This window comes from Parasteatoda tepidariorum, chromosome 3 (assembly GCF_982258835.1).
Source record: "Parasteatoda tepidariorum strain Cologne lab strain chromosome 3, Ptep-v5.0, whole genome shotgun sequence".
NCBI classification, from domain to species: Eukaryota; Metazoa; Arthropoda; class Arachnida; order Araneae; family Theridiidae; genus Parasteatoda; species Parasteatoda tepidariorum.
In genome coordinates, this window is record NC_141757.1 from 85,009,563 (window position 1) to 85,032,679 (window position 23,117).

At 32.4% G+C, this 23,117-nt stretch overlaps 1 protein-coding gene across 1 annotated transcript; it reads right to left on the reverse strand.

Moving 5' to 3' along the window:
- Nucleotides 1-4,932: 4,932 nt before the first annotated feature.
- LOC147813931 (uncharacterized) lies at nt 4,933-18,054 on the reverse strand. The gene is made up of 2 exons (XM_087159736.1): nt 17,347-18,054; nt 4,933-5,316 (listed from the first exon to the last, which is right to left on the reverse strand). The coding sequence occupies exon 1, from the start codon at nt 18,012-18,014 to the stop codon at nt 17,673-17,675; it is 342 nt and encodes a 113-aa protein (XP_087015862.1). The 5' UTR covers nt 18,015-18,054; the 3' UTR covers nt 4,933-5,316; nt 17,347-17,672.
- Between the last annotated feature and the right edge of the window lie 5,063 nt (nt 18,055-23,117).

Consider the following 23,117-nt stretch of genomic DNA (forward strand, 5'->3'; position numbering starts at 1 on the left):
AGTCGATTAAACCTTGCGGGTCACATTTGTCGAATGGACCCTTCTTCCTCGACATTTAAGATCTTCAATTACAAACCAATGGGAATTAGAGTTAGGCCTAAGGTCAGATGGCTTGACTGTGTGGAAGAGGATTTTAAAATCCTAAGAATTATCAACTTGAGAACAATCGCAAAGAAAAGAGCAGAATAGAGCTTCTAGGAAAGGCTCTGACCCACAAAGGGTTGTCATGCCAATAGAATTAGGAGAAGAGTTTGAAATACTTTCGAATTTTCTGACTTCTCCCCCACAAAAATTGCATCCGAAATTTGAAATTCAACTGGAAAAAAAGCTAATAAGGTGTAAAAGAAAACGAATAAAAAGAGTCATCACTACGCATGTGCTTAGCTTTATGGAGATGCGTTACAAAATTACATAGAAAAAAAGTATTCTCTTAATAATAGAATTATTAGCCTCTTTTCTCAGCTTTATGTCTATAATACTTAAGAGGATGTATTATAAAACGCTATGAAGAAATTCTTAAACTACATTTAAAAACAATGTTGTTGTTGCCTTATACCATACGCCGTTGTCTTATGATACGCTACTTCTTGTTTTCCATGGCCAACAATTTGACTTTTGCTACACACATACGTCACGTTCCGTTTATACCCATTCATACATCGATTCACTTACCCACAGATCGTAATTTTGATCAATCTCCACTTTAGTGCCTGCAGAAGAATAATTTGACTTTTTAATCCTACAGATTTAACGTGCATCAGTTCTATTACTACAGTCTTCAGCCCGCGAGGATCGAACTCACGACTGCTTGGACATGGGATCAACGCCCTACCAACCAGGCTATCCCGGTCCACTTCAAAACAATGCAATTTGTATCGTCATCAGACTAAGAGCTCCTGTTGAAATTAGAACACTCTAGTTTGCGGGAAAGTGATTAAAGTTTCGATTTACTATAAAATGTGTTTTGTGATAACTTCTGCTTCTAACATAAAAAGATTAAGACTTAAAACGGCAAGCAGAACTCTAAAGTCCAATTAAACTTCAAGTGTTCTCACTTTTCTTAAAGTGTTTGGAATTTTGATTATCATTAATATCGCAATGAATTATTCTTGCAGTGATCAACAAAAAAAGTGTAATATTGTCCAGCACAAAGCTCCCAGTTGAAGTTTGAGGGGTCCTGCTACCCGGATAGTGACCGAAAATTTGATAGACGATAAATTTCTTTTGGCTATCTATTATATCATGACACGCTCGCTGTGATTAAAGTGGGAATGATTTAAAATTGTATTGTCCTCCATCAGCACGGTATCTGAATGCTCTAGCGCTTCGGAGAGGTAAAGTTTTGATTATCGATAAACCTCTGATAGCGATAATATCGAAATAGATTCTGCTTGCAGCGGTCAGGAAAATATTTAAACTTGTATAGTTATTCAGCACAAAGCACCATTTTTCCATTTAAAATCTTAGTGCTCTAACTAAGGCGGTCGATATATTTAGGCTATATTATCGCGATAAATGTATATAGAGATATAAAAACAATTGGAATTTGTATTGTTAATAGCTCTTTCGGTGCTCTAGCCAGTCAAAATTTTTATTGCAAGATTCCGTCGTTGAAAACAAGTTAATAAAAACATTTTCATGATAAATTATTCCTACAAAATGTAATTTTTCTTAATTAAAGCTGCAGTGCAACAATTTCTGTGATAGTTTCGCCCATCGCCCTTGTCACCTCTGTTTTTACGTTAAATTTTTATTTTCGCCCTCTTTGTTCTTGGAATGTTGATGACTGATTATTATTTTGACATAGCTCAATCTCTTTAGAAAGAAAAAATAAATAATGCAATTTGCTATAATAGAATTTGAGAAATAACACAATTATTTTAAGAATTTATTTCCATTCATCGCTATCTTAATTTAAATAAATTTTAATTACCTTTACAGTTTGAAAGTTTTTTTTTATTTATTTCGAGACATTCTTCAATTAAAACGTGCAACATAAATTTTTTTGTAACAATTTTAGTTTTATGTTTTTAGAATGATTTACCTTATTTTTCTGCAATTACCAAATTAAAAACCAAACCAGATTCGTTTTCATGTCCACAGTCGTTTTGGGGCAATGCTTATTTCCGCTTTAATTGGTATATAAAAGAATTTCCAAGTTAGCTGATAACATTAGAAATCACGATTTTTTTTCTCCTCCAAAATTGGGAAAATAATAAACACAGAATTTATTTCCATGCCTACGACTATTTGTCGTTTGGACGAGTTGTGCTCATGAAAAAGTGTCAAAACGGCGAGTTGTGCTCACGATAAATTGTCGTTACGACAAATTGTACTCACCACGGATTGTCCCTCGACGAATTTTCGCTACGGTATTGTGTGCGACAAATAGACGCAAGAGTAGACGCATAAGTAGGTCTTAGGTCTATCAGTCTCTCTATGTCTTCTATTTCAACTCGTTTCAATCAGGCTTTCTATGTATTTCTAGGACAAATTCTTCTGTTTTTGTGATCCTTTAAATAAGTGTATGTAGGGAAATAACTAAGTATTCAGGATAGCTCACTTTCATGCCTTTTACGTTAAATGTTTTTCTTCAATTCAACTTAAAATGTTGCTTTCCCAGAAGTGAAGGCTACTTTTTGTTAATTGGACAACATTTAAAGCACTAAAGGAAGGAAGACGAAACTGGCTATCTATGCAAGCAAAATATTGGTACCGATATATTTGTTTTTTAGAAACTAAGTCGAATGAAACCCTAAACAGGTTGATATGGCAAAAAGTTTATTTAAGCATAACAAGGATAATTTCGTACTTATACCCATTTACCCGTCTGACATTCCTATATAAACAAGTGAAGTATTGTTTTATGCGCATCTTCTTTTGTTAAATCAAATTGAATCAAAATTAAGTTAATAGATTTGCTAGTCTTAAAAATATAAGAGTTACATGCAGAAAAAAAGAGGACCGAAAATTATAGTTTTTAAGTACGAAATCCTCTAAACTTATAAACTATTAGTTTTATTGACTTGGCTTTGATCTCATTAGATTCAACGATAAACAGTTCATAATGTCCAATTACATAGGGATATCCAATGTATCTAATATTATATATATAATATATTGATAGCAATTTCATACCTGTGAGCAGGTAAGAGAATAAAACTGTATATAATTTCACACCAAAAAAAGTTTACTGACTTATGAAATATTAAGTATTTATATTTGATTTCATTTAGTAACACACACACACCTGAAACAATATCTCATGTTCCCTGATAACAATGAGTTACGCCCGCTTCTGTGATATTTTTAAATACCGATATTCGGTCGGTCTTAACAGCAACTAGCCGACAATTTCAAACGCTCACAATTTTTTCCCCTCTTTAATTACTCAGGAGCAAACCTCAAGGTGAACCTAAAAGTTACCATAAAAATACGTTACGTTCGTTACAATAAGTTACCGTCCCGCAGTGGACTGATCGTTAAGACACGGTTCCCAGCAGATCACCGAAGTCAAGCATCACTGGCTACGGTCAGTGTGCGGGTGGGTGACCACTTGGATCAGTCTGCGTAGGGACCGAGGGTGTGCGGTATTGGTCCTCGTTAAACTGTGCTACTCGTTAAAAAGTGCTCGACTTCGCGCAGGTCGTCGGGCTACCGAAGCGGGGTGCCATCCCTTCCGCAGAGGATCAAAATTGTGATGGCACGTCTTCGGATCATCCTCCGGGATGTTTTCCAGACCGTCGCCAATAGCCCATTGTGCAGCTCCAGTGCGACGTAAAGTAACAACAACAACAACAACAATAAGTTACCGTAAATCTGTGGATTGATTTTGCTTCTGCTATATTTATAAAGCTTTTTTTCCTGTACATAAGGTCACATGTTACAAAGTGTATAGCCATTATGTAAATTGATGTTTTCTTAAAATACCAAATGACTTTCCATATTGACTACTAATTTTTTTTTATTTATTTATATAATTTTACAAAAATAAAAAAATCTCGAGTTTTAGCAAACACGCTCTTTTCACAGTTTCAACAAAATCAAAAATGCCAACCATTCAAATCTGATAAACTTTGTAAGTCAGTTTGATATGTTCCACGTTCGCATAGTATTTTATTTTCTGCTTTGTTTCGTGACCATTTTTGTTTTGTAACGGAAACGCTTTCAGAGACGCTGTCATTTGTTGAAATAGTTTCTAGAATTTCCAAATCATATTTCATTAAATTTCTGGATCTTGCCAAGCCCCTTTGATTTGCCCTACCTGTTTTCCCAAAGTATCTGGAACTGGTAAAATCATTGTTGTTTGTTGAACTTATTTTTTCAAATTCTCTGTGACTCGCAAAATCACTGTTATTCATAGACTCTGTCTCTCCAAAATTTCTGGAACTTGACAAATCACTACTTCTTGAGCCTTTTTTACTAAAGCTTCTGGAACTCACAAAATCACTGTTATTTGTTGAGATTATTTTTCGAAAATTTCTGGAACTCGCAAAATCACTGTTATTCAAAGAAATCACTATTACTCGTTAGATCTGTTTTTCGAAAACTTCTGGATCTCGAAAAATCACTGATACTTATTGAGCTTACGTTTCCCAAATTACTGGAATTCACAAAATCCCTGTTAATTGTAAGATCTTTTTTTCCAATGTTTCTAGAACTCGCAAAACCACTATTTTTTGTGGATAATATTTTCCCAAAATTTCTGGAATTTTCAAAATCAAAGTGATTTGATGAATGTGAGTTGCCTATTTCGAGATCAGCTGTCTTAACATTTCTGGAACTTACAAATTCACTGACATTTTTTGAGTCTACGTTCTGTTTTTCAAAAGCATTTTTTTCAAAATGCTTGGAACTTAACATTTTTTTTCGGAAACCATTATATGATTTCACTTTGAAGGCAGGGTTAAATCTTTTATTTATTAGTTTATTAACAAGCGAGCTATATTGTTTCATTTTTTGAAAAAGATCTTCCCTTTCTTTATCAGTTGGTCTCATCCAACATGGTGGTGGACTATCGCATAGTTCCCTGCGGATGTATTTTCTTTTTTCTTTAATCCTTGGTTTTTGCCAGGTACTTACACAAAAAAACAGGAACGTCTTGCAGATTAGTCTGTAAAAATGTTTAGTGTACAGGTCGAGAAAACTTTTCACAGATTCTATGGTAAGAGTGTGAAGTTCTTCAATTAAAGGCCCATATATTTGTAGCATTACATTTCTCTTTTCTGCTGCTTTGTTCAAAATTTCATAACATTCATCTTTAGCTGAATCAAGAAAAAACACGAAAGCTTCCTTCTTCATTAACAACGTAATTCTCTGAAAAATAAAACGCAATTATCAACTGAAATGTATGTTTCTTAAATAAATGCTTTAAAATTTTTTTAAAAAAATATATCGAAAGCCTAAAACAAGACGCTTTTCTTTAGGATGACACATGAATGATGAAAAGTTTTGTTCCACCACTGCATTCACCATGGAAACGTTTTCTGTCCCGATTTGCAATAAAATTGATACTGGTTTTTCCTTGTTACCTCGCTCCCATAAATTATTCCTTGTGCTTTTATTGGCAGTTTTGCTTTTTTTTTATGTCGTAATTTTCACCATTCACGTGTTGTCACAGTGTCGTGTTACGATTTTTTTTATGTCAGGAATTTAAATTTAATTTAATCGTTCATTGTTTATAATATTTGTACTTTTCCTTTTTTTATTTCTCTTCATTTTTTTTCTGTGAAGAGAATTGGAAATGTCTCTTTTTACTTTTACGTTAACAACGCATTTTTGTGTCTTTCACCTTTTGCAATTCAAGGTTGTCTGACCCCACCGTTCTTCAAGGACGACATTCTTTTCTCTCACATTCTAATTTACGTCACCACTTAACTTCTTTTCCCATCACTTTCAAGTAACCTTCAAATTTTGCACGTGGTGATTCTTCCGGTTGGTTTTTCTAGATTTTTCCAGAATTTTTAGCGTGTTCACGCCTTTTTTTGTATGTGTGGGAGTACTATTGGCACTGATTGGTGTTGACGTAATCGTCTAGTATCCCCCATCCAATGACAGTCGTTTTCTCTCCTGTTTGACAACTGGTATTTTTCCCGCGCTGAAGGGACGTTGTCATCACTTCTCTTGGGTCATCGCTCGGCAACAGTTTGACAATTTTCTTGTCTTGCCAGCGTCATCGCCGGCGCCATCTTGGTTAGATGGACTCCTATCTTTTTACTTGGCCTTTCATGTAAAGGTTTACTGCTTTTTTGCCGATGATGGAACTTTCATCATTTTAAGTCTAAAGACTTCCATTATTCTGAGTTTTGAGAATATATATATATATTTCGTTTTTCTTATCTCTACAAAAAATATGTGGTAAAAGTATCTCGGATATGTCCTTTTAAAAAGAAGGTATTCGAGTTAGAACTAAAATCGTTTTTTTTCGTTCTCCCTAACCTCCTCTTTCGCAGCACCTACTGCAAAAAAAAATCTTTTTAAGAAGTTGGAACTCTATTTTTTTTACGTCTCAGTGGCGATAAGCCGTAGAAAAACTACGGATCTTTAGTGACTGTCGACATCCACGACTCTACGTCGGAAGTAGAAGCTTTTCCTTTGTTTCCCCCCTCCGATCTCCCGATGGTGCTTTCTTTGTAAGACGAGATGGAATTTGAATAAATATCTGTGTTTGAAGATGAAAAGTGTCCGAGGACTTCTTTGTGTCTTTTTTCGTATGCCATAGTCACTTGTGTTCTGCAGACTTCACCCATGAAGGTATCTCGTAAGGGTGAGTAACTCTCTTTTTCATTCCTTCCTATTGTTTAGTCTGCCTGGGCTATGTCACGTACACAACATATCTGTATATAATGTTATTAAGGTTATCCTCAATCTTATTGATCCAGTGGGTTTCCCATGAACAGTGTTTTTTTTAATCAATAATAATATCACCGCTTGTCAATAATATGTGTTATCTCTTTTATAAAAGAAATATGATCTGAGTTCATGACCAACGGATCTCAAAATTATGTTGGGTGATTGTGGTTTTACACAAACGCTTATGTCACTGACCATTCGGCCTTCAGGGGTTTCCTCTGTTTAATCCTTTTCATGCATTGTATTGATATCCTTTTTTTTTCAATCTAATCAGTATATATATATGATAGATATTATCGAATATATGTATATACATATCTATACTTCCCTGGATCAATAGTTTGAGCGAAATGACATACCCTTCCTTCTTTTACTCATGATGTAATGACATTTACTTTGCCACCCTGTACAATTAATTACCCTTGCTTCAGGTTTCATTTTATCTCGTGATTTTTCTTATGTACTTACCATTTAATTTCTCCTTAGCCGGTATCATAACTAAGGTGCACCAAAAAAAACTACGGTACACAGTGTACCGTAGTTTTTTTTGGTATAAGAAAAATTGACATAAGAAAAATCACGAGATAAAATGAAACCTGAAGCCAGTGGCGTAGCGAGGGGTGGGCAAGGGGGGGCATCATGCCCCGGGCGCTACTCACAAAGGGGCGCCAAATGGTCCGCAAAACAAAAAATTGATGGATAATTTTTTTTTATTATAATTGATTTCTGGAAAATATATTTTAAATTAGTGCCAGTGTAATATAATAAATGTTAATTCATAAATATTATTCATAATATTTAATTCATATTATATTTAATTCATATTATATTAAATTCATATTAAATGTATTTTAATATTTAATTCACGTCCTTGTCATCGCGCTCTGCTTAGAATAAAAATGAAATGTTATTAAATGTTGTATATAAGTTTAATGTCAGCATAAATTATATTGTTTATTTCACTATGTTATTATCTTTCAAGTTCAAAGCATTCTTGGTAAGTAATAAATCAAATAAGATTACTTACTACATCTATTCGACGATTCTATTATTAAGTGAATAGAGTATGAAAAAATTTATTAACAGGAAAATTTGTTGTTCTCATATTTGTCACCACAAATGAATTCATTCATCTTCTGGCGTCCCGCAGAGGACTGATCGTTAAGACACAGTTCCCAGCAGATCACCGATGTCAAGCATCACTGGCTGCGGTCAGTGTGCGGGTGGGTGATCCACTTGGGTCAGTCTGCGCAGGGACCGAGGGTGTGCGGTATTGGTCCTCGTTAAACTGTGCTACCGTAAAGTGCTCGACTTCGCGTGCAGGTCGTTGGGCTACCGCAGCGGAGGTGCCATCCCCTCCGCAGAAGATCAAAATTGTGATGGCATGTCTTCGGATCATCCTCAGGGATGTTTCCCAGACCGTCGCCAATAGCCCATTGTGCAGCTCTAGTGCGATGTAAATGAACTACAACAACAACATCATCTTCTGGCATCTACAGTTCGAAATCAACTAATAAACGATATCAAACGAAATAAGTATTATGGACTTTTGTTTGATTCAACTCCTGATATCTCTCATCGAGAACAAATGTCCCAAGTCGCTAGGTATGTAGATGCTGATTTTATCAATAAGAAAGTTTCCATCGAAGAATCTTTTTTGAGTTTTATTGAAATACATGCTAAAGATGCAGCCTCGATCGAAAATACAATTTTCGAGAAATTAAATTACGATGAAATTTCATTAACAAACTGCAGATCACAATGTTGCGATAATGCTGCCGTGATGGCAGGTCACACATCTGAAACGCGATGGAGCGCCACCGGAGCGGTTATCGTTATCATCTATGGGCTATAGAATATAAAAGAACTAATAGAAAAATTAGCAGAGCACACTACCACTACAAGTGACAACAGAAGTGAAGCTACAATTCTGTTGTAAAATATACTAACCTTTAGTTTTGTAACTTTAGTTCATTTCTGGTACGAAATCTTAAGAAGGATTGATCGTGTGCAGCTCAGATTACAAGATCCTAGAATGAATTTTAGAGAAGTGTTCCATGATCTTGAATCATTGGCGACTGAACTAGCCGAAATTTGAGACGAGCTCTGTAAGGAGGCAATAGAAAAAGCAGTCTCTTTGTGAAAAATGGGATATGGATACAACAATACGTGCCTGGAGAATTGGCTATGGTGGTCATTCAGCAGAAAGTGAAATTTCCCCGCGTTATGGAAGGAAAGCACTTTTGATCGTCTCCATCAAGAAATGTGTAAACGATTAAGTGACTTTAATTTCAAATTTGGATTTCTACAAGACGTTGAAAATTTATTAAACAAGGATAATGTTGATAACGACATTGAAAAAAAATTGTAAAAATCCGGGTGAATTTTATAATACAGATTTCAATGTAATAGAACTTATTATCAAAATATATGACAGCAAAATGTTACTCCGCAGTAGAAAAGAAATTAAACATAAAACTCCATTAGAATTTCTTACTTTTATAATCAATCTCGCATGGAGAAGATGTTTTTCCAAATCTGAGAACGGCATTTCAAATACTCCTGACTATCTCAGTACCAATTGCTAGCTGCGAACGTTCATTCAGCAAATTAAAATTAATTTTGACAGATCGCCTAAGTGACCTAGCATTTCTTCATCAAAAACACGGAAAATTTAGACATAGTAATTAGTTTTATTAATGTATTATAATCATATGATTATTAAATATATGTATCTCCTTAGAGATAATAAATATTTACTTTTTTATTGTTTTAAAACTGCGTGTTTCTAAAATATTTCTTTATAAATATGAAAAATAAATAATAGATATCTTTTGAACTAATTCTAGATGATCATATACATTTCAAAATCTAGTCTTGTTCTCTCAACTACATTTTTTGTCTCAAATTTAAAGCCTAGCTTGAGTCTATGACTTTATTTATTTTACTATGTTTATTTATCTATTTGCGAGTATATTTTACATATAATATTATATGGTTTTCGAATGGGAGGGGGGGGGGCGCTAAAAGGGTATTGTACCCCGGGCGCGAGTTAAGCTCGCTACGCCACTGCCTGAAGCAAGGGTAATTAATTGTACAGGGTGGCAAAGTAAATGTCATTACATCATGAGTAAAAGAAGGAAGGGTATGTCATTTCGCTCAAACTATTGATCCAGGGAAGTATAGATATGTATATACATATATTCGATAATATCTATCATATATATATACTGATTAGATTGAAAAAAAAAGGATATCAATACAATGCATGAAAAGGATTAAACAGAGGAAACCCCTGAAGGCCGAATGGTCAGTGACATAAGCGTTTGTGTAAAACCACAATCACCCAACATAATTTTGAGATCCGTTGGTCATGAACTCAGATCATATTTCTTTTATAAAAGAGATAACACATATTATTGACAAGCGGTGATATTATTATTGATTTAAAAAAACACTGTTCATGGGAAACCCACTGGATCAATAAGATTGAGGATAACCTTAATAACATAATATACAGATATGTTGTGTACGTGACATAGCCCAGGCAGACTAAACAATAGGAAGGAATGAAAAAGAGAGTTACTCACCCTTACGAGATACCTTCATGGGTGAAGTCTGCAGAACACAAGTGACTATGGCATACGAAAAAAGACACAAAGAAGTCCTCGGACACTTTTCATCTTCAAACACAGATATTTATTCAAATTCCATCTCGTCTTACAAAGAAAGCACCATCGGGAGATCGGAGGGGGGAAACAAAGGAAAAGCTTCTACTTCCGACGTAGAGTCGTGGATGTCGACAGTCACTAAAGATCCGTAGCTTTTCTACGGCTTATCGCCACTGAGACGTAAAAAAAATAGAGTTCCAACTTCTTAAAAAGATTTTTTTTTTGCAGTAGGTGCTGCGAAAGAGGAGGTTAGGGAGAACGAAAAAAAACGATTTTAGTTCTAACTCGAAGACCTTCTTTTTAAAAGGACATATCCGAGATACTTTTACCACATATTTTTTGTAGAGATAAGAAAAACGAAATATATATATATATTCTCAAAACTCAGAATAATGGAAGTCTTTAGACTTAAAATGATGAAAGTTCCATCATCGGCAAAAAAGCAGTAAACCTTTACATGAAAGGCCAAGTAAAAAGATAGGAGTCCATCTAACCAAGATGGCGCCGGCGATGACGCTGGCAAGACAAGAAAATTGTCAAACTGTTGCCGAGCGATGACCCAAGGGAAGTGATGACAACGTCCCTTCAGCGCGGGAAAAATACCAGTTGTCAAGCAGGAGAGAAAACGACTGTCATTGGATGGGGGATACTAGACGATTACGTCAACACCAATCAGTGCCAATAGTACTCCCACACATACAAAAAAAGGCGTGAACACGCTAAAAATTCTGGAAAAATCTAGAAAAACCAACCGGAAGAATCACCACGTGCAAAATTTGAAGGTTACTTGAAAGTGATGGGAAAAGAAGTTAAGTGGTGACGTAAATTAGAATGTGAGGGAAAAGAATGTCGTCCTTGAAGGACGGTGGGGTCAGACGACCTTGAATTGCAAAAGGTGAAAGACACAAAAATGCGTTGTTAACGTAAAAGTAAAAAGAGACATTTCCAATTCTCTTCACAGAAAAAAAATGAAGAGAAATAAAAAAAGGAAAAGTACAAATATTATAAACAATGAACGATTAAATTAAATTTAAATTCCTGACATAAAAAAAATCGTAACACGACACTGTGACACGTGTCATCATGTTTTGGGGTCCAGAAACATGAGTCTTTCTTCCATTTCAACAATAAGAAAATAGAGGAAGTGTTTTTTGATTTTCAAATGTTTTTTTTGTAATTTTTTGTTTTGCAACAAATATGTTATTCAGTCAATTTTGTCAACTAAATACAAGTTTTAGTTAGTCAATTCTCGTAATTAACCCCTTCAAGACCAGTAGAAAGAGAAAGAAGCGCTTCCCTAGGACTGCACACTCCGAGTTAATCACATATACCTGATAGCCTGATTATCCTTTCACCAGCCCACTGTAATATATGAATGAAACAAACTGCGACGTTTTTCCTTTTTTGATTTTGCTTTTTGTAATTTTTTGTTTTGCAACAAATATGTTATTCAGTCAATTTTATCAACTAAATACAAGTTTTAGTTAGTCAATTCTCGTAATTAACCCCTTCAAGACCAGTAGAAAGAGAAAGAAGCGCTTCCCTAGGACTGCACACTCCGAGTTAATCACATATACCTGATAGCCTGATTATCCTTTCACCAGCCCACTGTAATATATGAATGAAACAAACTGCGACGTTTTTCTTTTTTTGTTTTTGTTTTTTATAATTTTTTTGCAACAAATATGTTATTCCGTCAATTTTATCAACTAAATACAAGTTTTAGTTAGTCAATTCTCGTAATTAACCCCTTCAAGACCAGTAGAAAGAGAAAGAAGCGCTTCCCTAGGACTGCACACTCCGAGTTAATCACATATACCTGATAGCCTGATTATCCTTTCACCAGCCCACTGTAATATATGAATGAAACAAACCGCGACGTTTTTCTTTTTTTGATTTTGTTTTTTGTAATTTTTTTGCAACAAATATGTTATTCAGTCAATTTTGTCAACTAAATACAAGTTTTAGTTACTCAATTCTCGTAATTAACCCCTTCAAGACCAGTCGAAAGAGAAAGAAGCGCTTCCCTAGGACTACACACTCCGAGTTAATCACATATACCTGACAGCCTGATTATCCTTTCACCAGCCCATTGTAATATATGAATGAAACAAACTGCGACGTTTTTCTTTTTTTGATTTTGTTTTTTGTAATTTTTTGTTTTGCAACAAATATGTTATTCCGTCAATTTTATCAACTAAATACAAGTTTTAGTTAGTCAATTCTCGTAATTAACCCCTTCAAGACCAGTAGAAAGAGAAAGAAGCGCTTCCCTAGGACTGCACACTCCGAGTTAATCACATATACCTGATAGCCTGATTATCCTTTCACCAGCCCACTGTAATATATGAATGAAACAAACTGCGACGTTTTTCTTTTTTTGTTTTTTATAATTTTTTTGCAACAAATATGTTATTCCGTCAATTTTATCAACTAAATACAAGTTTTAGTTAGTCAATTCTCGTAATTAACCCCTTCAAGACCAGTAGAAAGAGAAAGAAGCGCTTCCCTAGGACTGCACACTCCGAGTTAATCACATATACCTGATAGCCTGATTATCCTTTCACCAGCCCACTGTAATATGAATGAAACAAACTACGACGTTTTTCTTTTTTTGATTTTGTTTTTTGTAATTTTTTGTTTTGCAACAAATATGTTATTCAGTCAATTTTATCAACTAAATACAAGTTTTAGTTAGTCAATTCTCGTAATTAACCCCTTCAAGACCAGTAGAAGGAGAAAGAAGCGCTTCCATAGGACTGCACACTCCGAGTTAGCGCGTACTAACGAGTCGAATGCGTACTGATACGAGAGTGTCGTATTGAGATCACGTCCGTTCGATCTTGGACCGCTATACTCAGAAAGACTCGTTTCATACGTATGCTACAGTGGACTGGTGAAAGGATAATCAGGCTATCAGGTATATGTGATCACAATCCTGAAAGGGTTAAAGAACTTTATAGTTAATCAATTCTCGTAACTAAACAACTTTAGTTAGTAAATTTTTTCAAAGGAAGGAATTAAAATCAGCTCTACAGAGCTGTAGAATACTAATGCAAATACATGCATGATATTAATAAGGAAAGCTTAGCTAGATATTCTGCCATAACTCGTACGTATATTAACCTTTTTGCATTGACGAAGCACCCATTAGAAATATATCTTTGTATATGATTTAAATATTCACTAAAACTTCAAAAACTTTTATTCAAGATATTAAGATATCATTGAATAATTTTTATTTGAAATAATAATTAAGTTCAGTTTTCCTTCAGTTGCTGTTTAAAGTTTTGAAATGAATATTGTTCAAAAGCTCAAATGAAAATTGTTAAATGAATGAATAATTCATGAACTAAAACTGAAAATTCAAATTAAAGTAAAACTGTTTCGCATCATCAAAAATTAAAAAATCGAAACGTATTGATCAGACTGTTCAATAAAAATGTAAAAAATTTTTTCATACTGGAAATAAACAAACATACTGTATCTAAATTATCCATCTATCGATTTTATTTATTTTTTCAATATATTATCAATACTTTGCATGAGAGTTAAATTTTCATTCTATTTAAGGAACAATTATAAATTTAATAATGGAAAAATTTTATTAGCTTTAAAAATTATCAAAGTTAAAAAATTCGACTATTTTTAAAACCTGAAAAACTGGCGCCGATTTTCAAGACAAGCTGACATGAATAATGATAACTAATATTTTTAAAAAAACCTAAACTTCTCAGCGAACACATGGAAAATCATGTAATAGGAAAGCCAAACAAGAAAAGCCCTGGTAACCTAGAGAATATCAGGATGTAAATCAGGACAAGATGAATTTCCTAGAGTTTTGGAGAATCCGTGAGGAAATCATATGAAAGAAACAAGACTCCGAAGTAGGACGACGAGCTGATGTGAAATCATAATAATTTCTGCGTAATCAAAGATAAACTTATGGCCAAGGTACCAGCAATATGCAGCAATACATGTTTTATTGAAATTTTGATGACGGGCGTATCTATCGTGTTCCCTTAATCTAAATTTTAAACCAGGTATATATATATATATATATATATATATATATATATATATATATATATATATATATATATATATATATATATATATATATATGAAATAACGGTGTAACCACACCGTTATTTTTTAGTTAATTAGTGTCAAAGCAGCATGATTAACGAGTCCATGTTGTGCACAATCTTTTATTTTACTAAACGATGGTGAAATAGCAGTTTCACCCCTCTCCAGACGGAGATGGGGGGAGACCCATATCCCGTCTAAGCTGACGGATTTTATTTAAGCATGATAAACAACAAAAAGCCACGCAAAAACATTCGGTCCTGCGTTTTATAGGATGATTACAAGTTGTGAAGAGACCAGTCACTATTGCTTTTTCTGTATTCTTACGCCTCATCAATTTATTCATTACTCATAGCAAATCGTGTAATCTTTCCTTATATGGAAGTGAAAGATCTTAAAATAACTTCTCTTTTGAACTATAAATCTAATTATTATTCATTGGCATGAAGTCCCAAAATAGAATTTCTACCCTTATCCTTTACTAAAGATATTTTATGAAAAGGAATGAAGTTTTAATGCTTTTATTAATACAAAAGTATTTAATTTTTGTATTACATCCCCCCCCAAAAAAAATTTTGGTAAGCCAAAAAAAAATAATAATAAAATTTTGAATACTATGAATTTATAAAATTTATGTTTTTATTGTTGTTGCTGTAAATGATATTTTTCACATTTTGGAAAAATGTTATTTATAGTAGGACGGTGTATCCACACCGTTATTTTTTTGTTAATTAGTAGTCAAAGCAGCATGATTAACGAGTCCATGTTGTGCACAATCTTTTATTTTACTAAACGATGGTGAAATAGCAGTTTCACCCCTCTCCAGACGGAGATGGGGGGAGACCCATATCCCGTCTAAGCTGACGGATTTTATTTAAGCATGATAAACAACAAAAAGCCACGCAAAAACATTCGGTCCTGCGTTTTATAGGATGATTACAAGTTGTGAAGAGACCAGTCACTATTGCTTTTTCTGTATTCTTACGCCTCATCAATTTATTTATTACTCATAGCAAATCGTTTAATCTTTCCTTATATGGAAGTGAGATCTTAAAATAACTTCTCTTTTGAATTATAAATCTAATTATTATTCATTGGCATGTTTTTAGCCTTGAAGTCCCAAAATAGAATTTCTACCCTTATCCTTTACTAAAGATATTTTATGAAAAGGAATGAAGTTTTAATGCTTTTATTAATACAAAAGTATTTAATTTTTGTATTACATATATATATATATATATATATATATATATATATATATATATATATATGGCTGCAAACATCAGAAACTGTTTGAAGGTCAGAAAAAATCGTAGAAGTGCTGTAAGTTGATTGTTTTTATTTTATTTTATAATCGTCGCTGAACAGCTGATCCAAATTTGAGTTAACGACTACTAATGTTCAACTCCGTAGCCTTGTAATTATATTTTATTGTGGGACTTCTAATGTGTACAGTTTCTTAATTTCTTTTTTTGACAAGGATTCTGAAAAAATATATTTTTAGGGCAAATTTTATGGAAAACTCAGCCACTGAGGAAAATCCGATTCTAAGAGTTGTAAGAGTGTAGATGCATTCGCTAATAGCTTTCATTTGCTTGCCAGTTCATCCTCAATACAGTGCAATTTTTTCTTTCTTCAACAGTGTCCAAGAAGACTACATTTGCCGTTTCAGAATTCAACAATTTTGTATTCAAAATTAATAAACAATTGCACTTTTTAAATGATATCTGTAACAAAAATTCTTGCGACTCGGCAAAACATTGGCATTTACGGCATTAATAAATTTTAGTCATCAACTCGTTAATTCTAAATTATTCCATGATGCCTAAGGATGAGTTACTGTGCCAAAGTGGCGTAAATTATTGATAGACTGATTCAACCATTTAAATATAAAAGTATAACTTTATTTTTAGCTTGTTTGCAAATTTTTCTACTAAAAATAACTTTTTTGAAAGAAACCAGATGTTTCCTTTGAAAAATATTAGTTTTAACTTCACAAAATATTACTTTTTGATATAAAAATATCCAAGTCAGAAGTTGAATTACATCAGTGTTCCACTATCATATGTACAATTTTCCTTTGAGTTTTTTTCTCGTTAAAACCCCGGGTATTATAAGTAAAGTTTCTTAATAGCTGTGAATATACTGACAGAAAAAATATTTTTTTTAATAAAATATTTAATGTGAAGATTGAAACGTTTTAAATTATGAGCTTTTTCTTTGTGTATGCATATTCTGAAAATAAATAAAAATATGATTTTCTAAAAAAAAGTATTGTTATAAAAGTTGAAAACAGTTCCTTTGGTAGGGTATTCTTTTCTTAGGGTAATCTTTTTTTCTTAAATGAAGTTATTTTACATCGAATTAAAAAGTTCGATTGGAAACACTTATGAACTTTTTCATAATTGCATATCCTTTCCATGACTTATTCAATTTATTGTTATTGAAAAAAAAAAACCTATATATATATATTTTTATTTTTTACTTTTTTATCATTTTATTTTATATAAATAATTTCATATAAGCAATCAAAATATTACCTTATTTATGGATTATTGATTGAATATAAATATTATTAATTGCAAAAATTCTAACTCTCGGAATCCCTGTTATCCTTCCGCGTAACACCTTTTTGAAACTATTGCTCTAAACTATGCTTAGATACAAAAAAATCCTGTTGAAATTATAAAAGATGAGAGAAAATTTTTTTAAAGAAAAATTAATCTGATTTTACCTCAACCATATTTTCACTCGTTTCTCACCCCCTCGTGCCAATAACTGCCGATAAAAAATAAATCATAGTTACAATATCAGCTGATCTTATAGCCCTCATCAAGACCTTGCTCCTTTTTTTCGTTAAATCAGCAGTTAGAAAATCATAGGTCAGTGTTAGTTCATCATTTCCAAAGAACTCAGGAGTAATTTGAAGACATTCTAATACGTTTCTTGCAGTTTTTTTCCATTCTTCACTTATGTCCACTACAGTGATACTTATTTTCAAAGTTTTGCGATATTTCCGCCAATAAGGTTCATACAGATATCGAATTATATGAACTAAGGCTACTGCATCAGTCGCTGGTCCACCAATTCACCATTTTTAAATGCATTTTCAATAAGATCTTGGCGTCCGCTCACTAAACTGTGGAAGTATTTGGCGACAGCACTGGTAAGGCAAGGACCATACATGAGTAAATAAGCACAACGTCGGGAAGCAGTATCGAAACGAACATCAGATTTACGTCTAAAACGTTCCTGGTGCTTTTTAATTTCTATCAAAGCTCGACGTATAGAGTGAGCTTTCCACATGATATTTAAATCCACTTCCTTAGCAATGACGTCATGGTAAAATTGCTGTAATTTTTCATCAAAATTTTTTAGCGGACAAATTTCAGAATTATCCATTTTACGAATTTAAAATGCCAAACACATAGCACAATTCAAAATTCAAACGAAAAGAGATCGATTAGTTTTTGTTAAAGTTTAGAAACTGGTTTCGAATTGATAAGTTAAGATAACAACTAGAAAATTGTCTAGGTGATAATAATAATAATAATACAAATTGATACCATTCGCTTATCTTCCAAATAGGATATTGCTTACTAATTAATTATTGAAGTATCGGAATTAAGAAGAAAAAAAATGATCTTATTTTATCTTATGAGAAGAATTATCACGAAAATTATTCAAATGATACATTATATCTCTGATAAGCTAGTACATTCTTTATTGTTTTACCCCCTATCGAAATGATAAAAATCTACGTAGTTTAATGATAAAAATACTTCGCTCTATTAAGTAGACGAATTGCATTTAAATTTTCACAGTCAGGGAGTGATTTACGAATGGATTTTTAAGGATAAAAGTAAGGGATCGTACTCAGGGAAGAAAAGTTAATTATCCTACAACTACTGACAGTTCGGTTGCTTTCCTTGCAAAATAGGAAGTATTTTTTAATGAGATAGCTGCTAGTAACGTAGTGTGGTTATCTTGATTTTTATTGGTTGTTGAAACGTGGTATTTGCTTACGTCAGCAACTGTTCTCTCTATTTTATTTCGAGTAAACCGCCCATCAAGTATCAATTCTCTTAAGCGACACATTCTATATTCTTTCATAAAATTTAAATTTCTTTCACTTCATATTTCTTACAGTCAATCATGAAGCCATGTTGGACATACACAAAGTAATTATGCATCGAAGTACATAAAAAAATACAACGGTTATAATAAAATACATAAACAAATAATAAATCTAAATTAAGTAGAAAATGTAGACGAGAAAGAATCATATTTTAACAAATTCGATGAGGGATACGGCGTTGTATTTAATTAACTTTACGTTAAGTAGTATTCCAACTTATGTGGAAAAATTTAGCTTTACTTTAACACGTCCTCTTGTATGTAAACGATCAGTTGATGCAGAGGTCATAGGTCACGTGTCTTTGTACCAGTGATTGTCTTCTTCTCGAGTTGCAAGTACCCAAATGATGCTAAAAAAAACAAAAACGCATTGCATACAGTTTTATAATATTCAGGTGATATAAACCAGTATAATAGCTTTCAGAAGAAATAAGCACTAAAACACAATTATGTTTTTAAAAAAAATGTTTCTGAATTAGATATCAGCAAGTGACGTAGTGTTTCTCGATTTTGATTGGTTGTTAAAAAGTGGCATTTGTTTAAGTTAGCAACTGTTCTTTTCATTCTATTTCTAATTAAAAAAAAACAGTCAAGTATCAATTATCTCAAGTGACACATTCTACATTCTTTCACAAATATTTCAATTTTTTCACTATATCTTTCACAAATTTTTCACTTACTTAACATAAAGACAGACGCGAAGCCATGTAGAGCATAAACAAACTAATTATGCATCTAAGTTGTCAAGTATAAAAATGTATACCAGGGTAACAATACGCCGTATTCAATATGTAAGCAAATAACAAATCTAAGTTGAGTAAAAGACATAGACAAAAAAGAACTATGTTTCAGCAATTTCGATGAGCACTGCAGCGCCGTATTCAATTAACTTTATGTTAATTGACATTTTAACTTATGTAGAGTTACTTAGATCAACTTCAACTCACCATTTTGCTCATAAGCAATCAGCTCATTAACAATCAGCATACGCAATTGAAATGCAAATCAAAATTTTTTAAAAAGGTTTTCAAAATTTTTACAATTAAGTAGCAAAAAACTTTCAGACCCTCATATAAATAAATAGTGTCCAAGGGCTCATACTATTTTTGTCCTGCCCAGAAGCTGTTAAGTTAATAGATTTCTTAGATGAAAAAATTGTATGATTTTTTTCAATTTTTAATTCATAAAAAGAATAGACTCAAACGATTTTGAAACTATTTTAAATTCTTATTGCCGTTGCATCTGAAATAATATTATGCTCTTTTTATTTAAAAATACGGACCACCCTGAATAAGTTTTAATCTAATAATCGGATCTTCACGTTCTAATCTTAATTTCTCAAGGGGATGACTTCAGATATGCTAATAAAAAAGTGCAGACGATAATTCAAGTTACGAAATCAGACAGAAGAAGATATTTTCTCTTAATAACACCTTTTCTCGACGGATTCAGACTTCTGACCCCCCAAATATAGGGGATAGCAGCTATCTGGAAGATATGGTGTCAATAGTTTGGTCGGGAAAGCCCTCCAAAGTTTAAATCTCTTAATGTTAATTTTACTTTCTGTGTATTTGAAAAATGTTCGCTCATAATTATGAAATTCGTTTATCCAAAGATAATTCCATGCAAAAAATAACTTTTAGTAATCATTTATTATTATTTTTTTTGTTATTTTATTTAATAATGGTTTAAAGAAATTTGAATTATAAGGTATACAATTTGTTGCATCTTTTTGAAGAATATATTTTTACATTTCAAATCATAAAATGTGAGCAAAACCTGTTGAAAAGTTCCTGAGAAACTGAATTTCAAATTTCTGATTTTCAAAATTCGGTTTCACTTGAAATATTTGACAGATTTTGCTCAAATTTTGTATTTTCCCATGTAAAATTATATTCTTTAAAGTGACACAATAACTTGTGTACCTTGCAATACAAATTTTTTTTCCACCTTTATTAAATGAAATAATAAATATTTACTTAAAGTTATTTTTTGCATGAAATTATCTTTGGGTAAACGAATTTTATAATTGCATTTAAAATTTTTTTAACTCGCTTAAAAATTTCTCGAAGTATAGCGAAATACACATAAAATTAACATTAAGGGATCCAAACTTTGGAGCGCTCCCTTGATCAAACTATTAGGACCATATTTCCCAGATTGCGGTTACCCTCTATATTTTGGAGATCAGAAATCCGATTCCGTCGAAAATAATACCTGTTTACTCAGAGAAAGTACGTTTTCGTGTCTGATTTCATAACTTAAAACATCGTTTGTACTTATTAATGAGTATACTTCAAATAATATATAATATTTATTATATATTATTGGCCGGGATAACCTGGTTTGGGAGAATGGGAGTTCCAATCCAGCCGGCCGAGGACTCCCCGAGTAGAAAGTGGTTACTGGTGCACGCTAAATTTGTCGAGTCACAAATTCCTCACAAAGTGCTCCCATATTAAATTAATACCTCTGGGGGTACTGAATTGGAGATTGATCGTTCTCTTGTTCAAGTCAAAATTACGATCTGTGGATGAATGTATGAATGGGCCCGCCCTATAAACGGGTGTGGCAGAAGACGAATTATTGGCCATAGATGGCGCCACTGGAAAACAAGAGCAATCGCACCCCCTCCACCTTAATGGTCGACATCAAAAACATTATGTATTATTTGAATTCACCTCTTCGAGTCATTAATATTGAGTCCTAGAACATGCAGATCCAATTATTAGATCAAAAGTTATTCAGGGGGTCCGGGTCTTTTTTGTGCGCACTATACTTGAAAAGGATTAATATACCTTTCCACCTTAAGAAAACTCTCTGCGAACATCCATGCTAATTCTAAAATACTATAATTTCACTTTTCTTTTGGGTTTTATGTGTTTGTTAAGTTTATGTAACTTGTAAAATAAAGGTAGTCAAAATCGTTAAAAAAATTTATATATTTTGTCGACAAACACAAAAGTTTAAAATTCTGAGTGATATATTGTATACTTTTAAGACATTATTTTAAAAAGAGTATAATGCATAAAAGGCTGAAATCCAATGAGCAAGCGAAGTTAACTCGAATTGCGAAGTAATACAAAACAAACAGCAAAAGCAGTTCCGTGGGTTGGCGAGCGCAGCGAAAGGTGAGTTATCGTTTGAAAAAACACAATATATAAAGATTGCCCGAACAACAATTTGTCAATATTTCGCCACCCATAATTATTGTGCTAAGTTCGGAGACGAAAATTTTTATTGATCTACAAAATCTGCACCAAATTACCTAATTCACCATAATATTTGTGGTTTTTTTTAAAATCTATTTAAGACTTGATAATGAATTATCAGTTGTAAATTAGTTTTGTTAACTCCATATTTTCAGAAACACGAACAATTGTGAAAATTCTTCAATGTATATTTTGTATTCATTTATTTAATTACAAATGTGAATATTTAACGATATTTTTCCAAAAATATAATTTGATAAATATATTTTCACTTAAAATAAGAAGTTATTTCCATTTTGTTGAAATCGTTCCATTAAAAGAAATAAATAAGCATAAGTAACAACTTTTAAAGAACCATTAAACTTATCGAAAATGATACTATATATACGACTATTTCCACATATTTTTTATTTGATAGTTCTTTTTGAATCCGATATACTTTTCACTCTTTTTTCAAGAAAATTATTATAAGAAAATAATCTGTTGAACATTTATAAACTAATATTTGTAATAGGATAATTAGAAAATAGGCCTAGTTCTGTGCCAAATTTATTTCAATTTGTAGCTAAATTCATTTAATATCGTTTTTATATAGTTTATTATTAATTTTCAGGTAATATTTTAATTTTTGATAGATATTTTGATTGTTAATAATAGATATTTTAATTCAGAATGGATTTTAATTATTTATACATAATATTTGACATTATTTTATTTCATTTAAATTTAAATGTTTTAATTACGCGATATAGCGTTTTCCTCGCATTAATAAAAATACTTGAAAAAACAATTACACTACATAGTATAGTAGTATTGATTTTATAGTATAGTGGTTAGTGGTATTGATTTTATAGTATAGTAGTATTGATTTAGAACACACGAAAAATTTATTTTTATCACTACGATGGAAGAGAAGAATTAATATTTGACTTTATAAGTTTAAAGCTACCACAAATTTTTAGCGTGAATATTATATTCTTAAAAGAACATAGTTTTAAAATCTATTTGAAAAATTCAAATCATTCCGCTGACTTACAAAGGTAACGGAAAGAATTTTCAATACTATGCTGCCAATGTTTATAATACTAGAGCGCCATCTGTCGGTTCGGGTTCAACGACCTGAGTTTGCTCTGGAGTAGTAGCCGTTCGATCTTTT

What these genes read in the sequence shown, in the direction of transcription:
- LOC147813931 (XM_087159736.1), bottom strand. Translation starts at nt 18,014, where the DNA reads ATGGATAATTCTGAAATTTGTCCGCTAAAAAATTTTGATGAAAAATTA.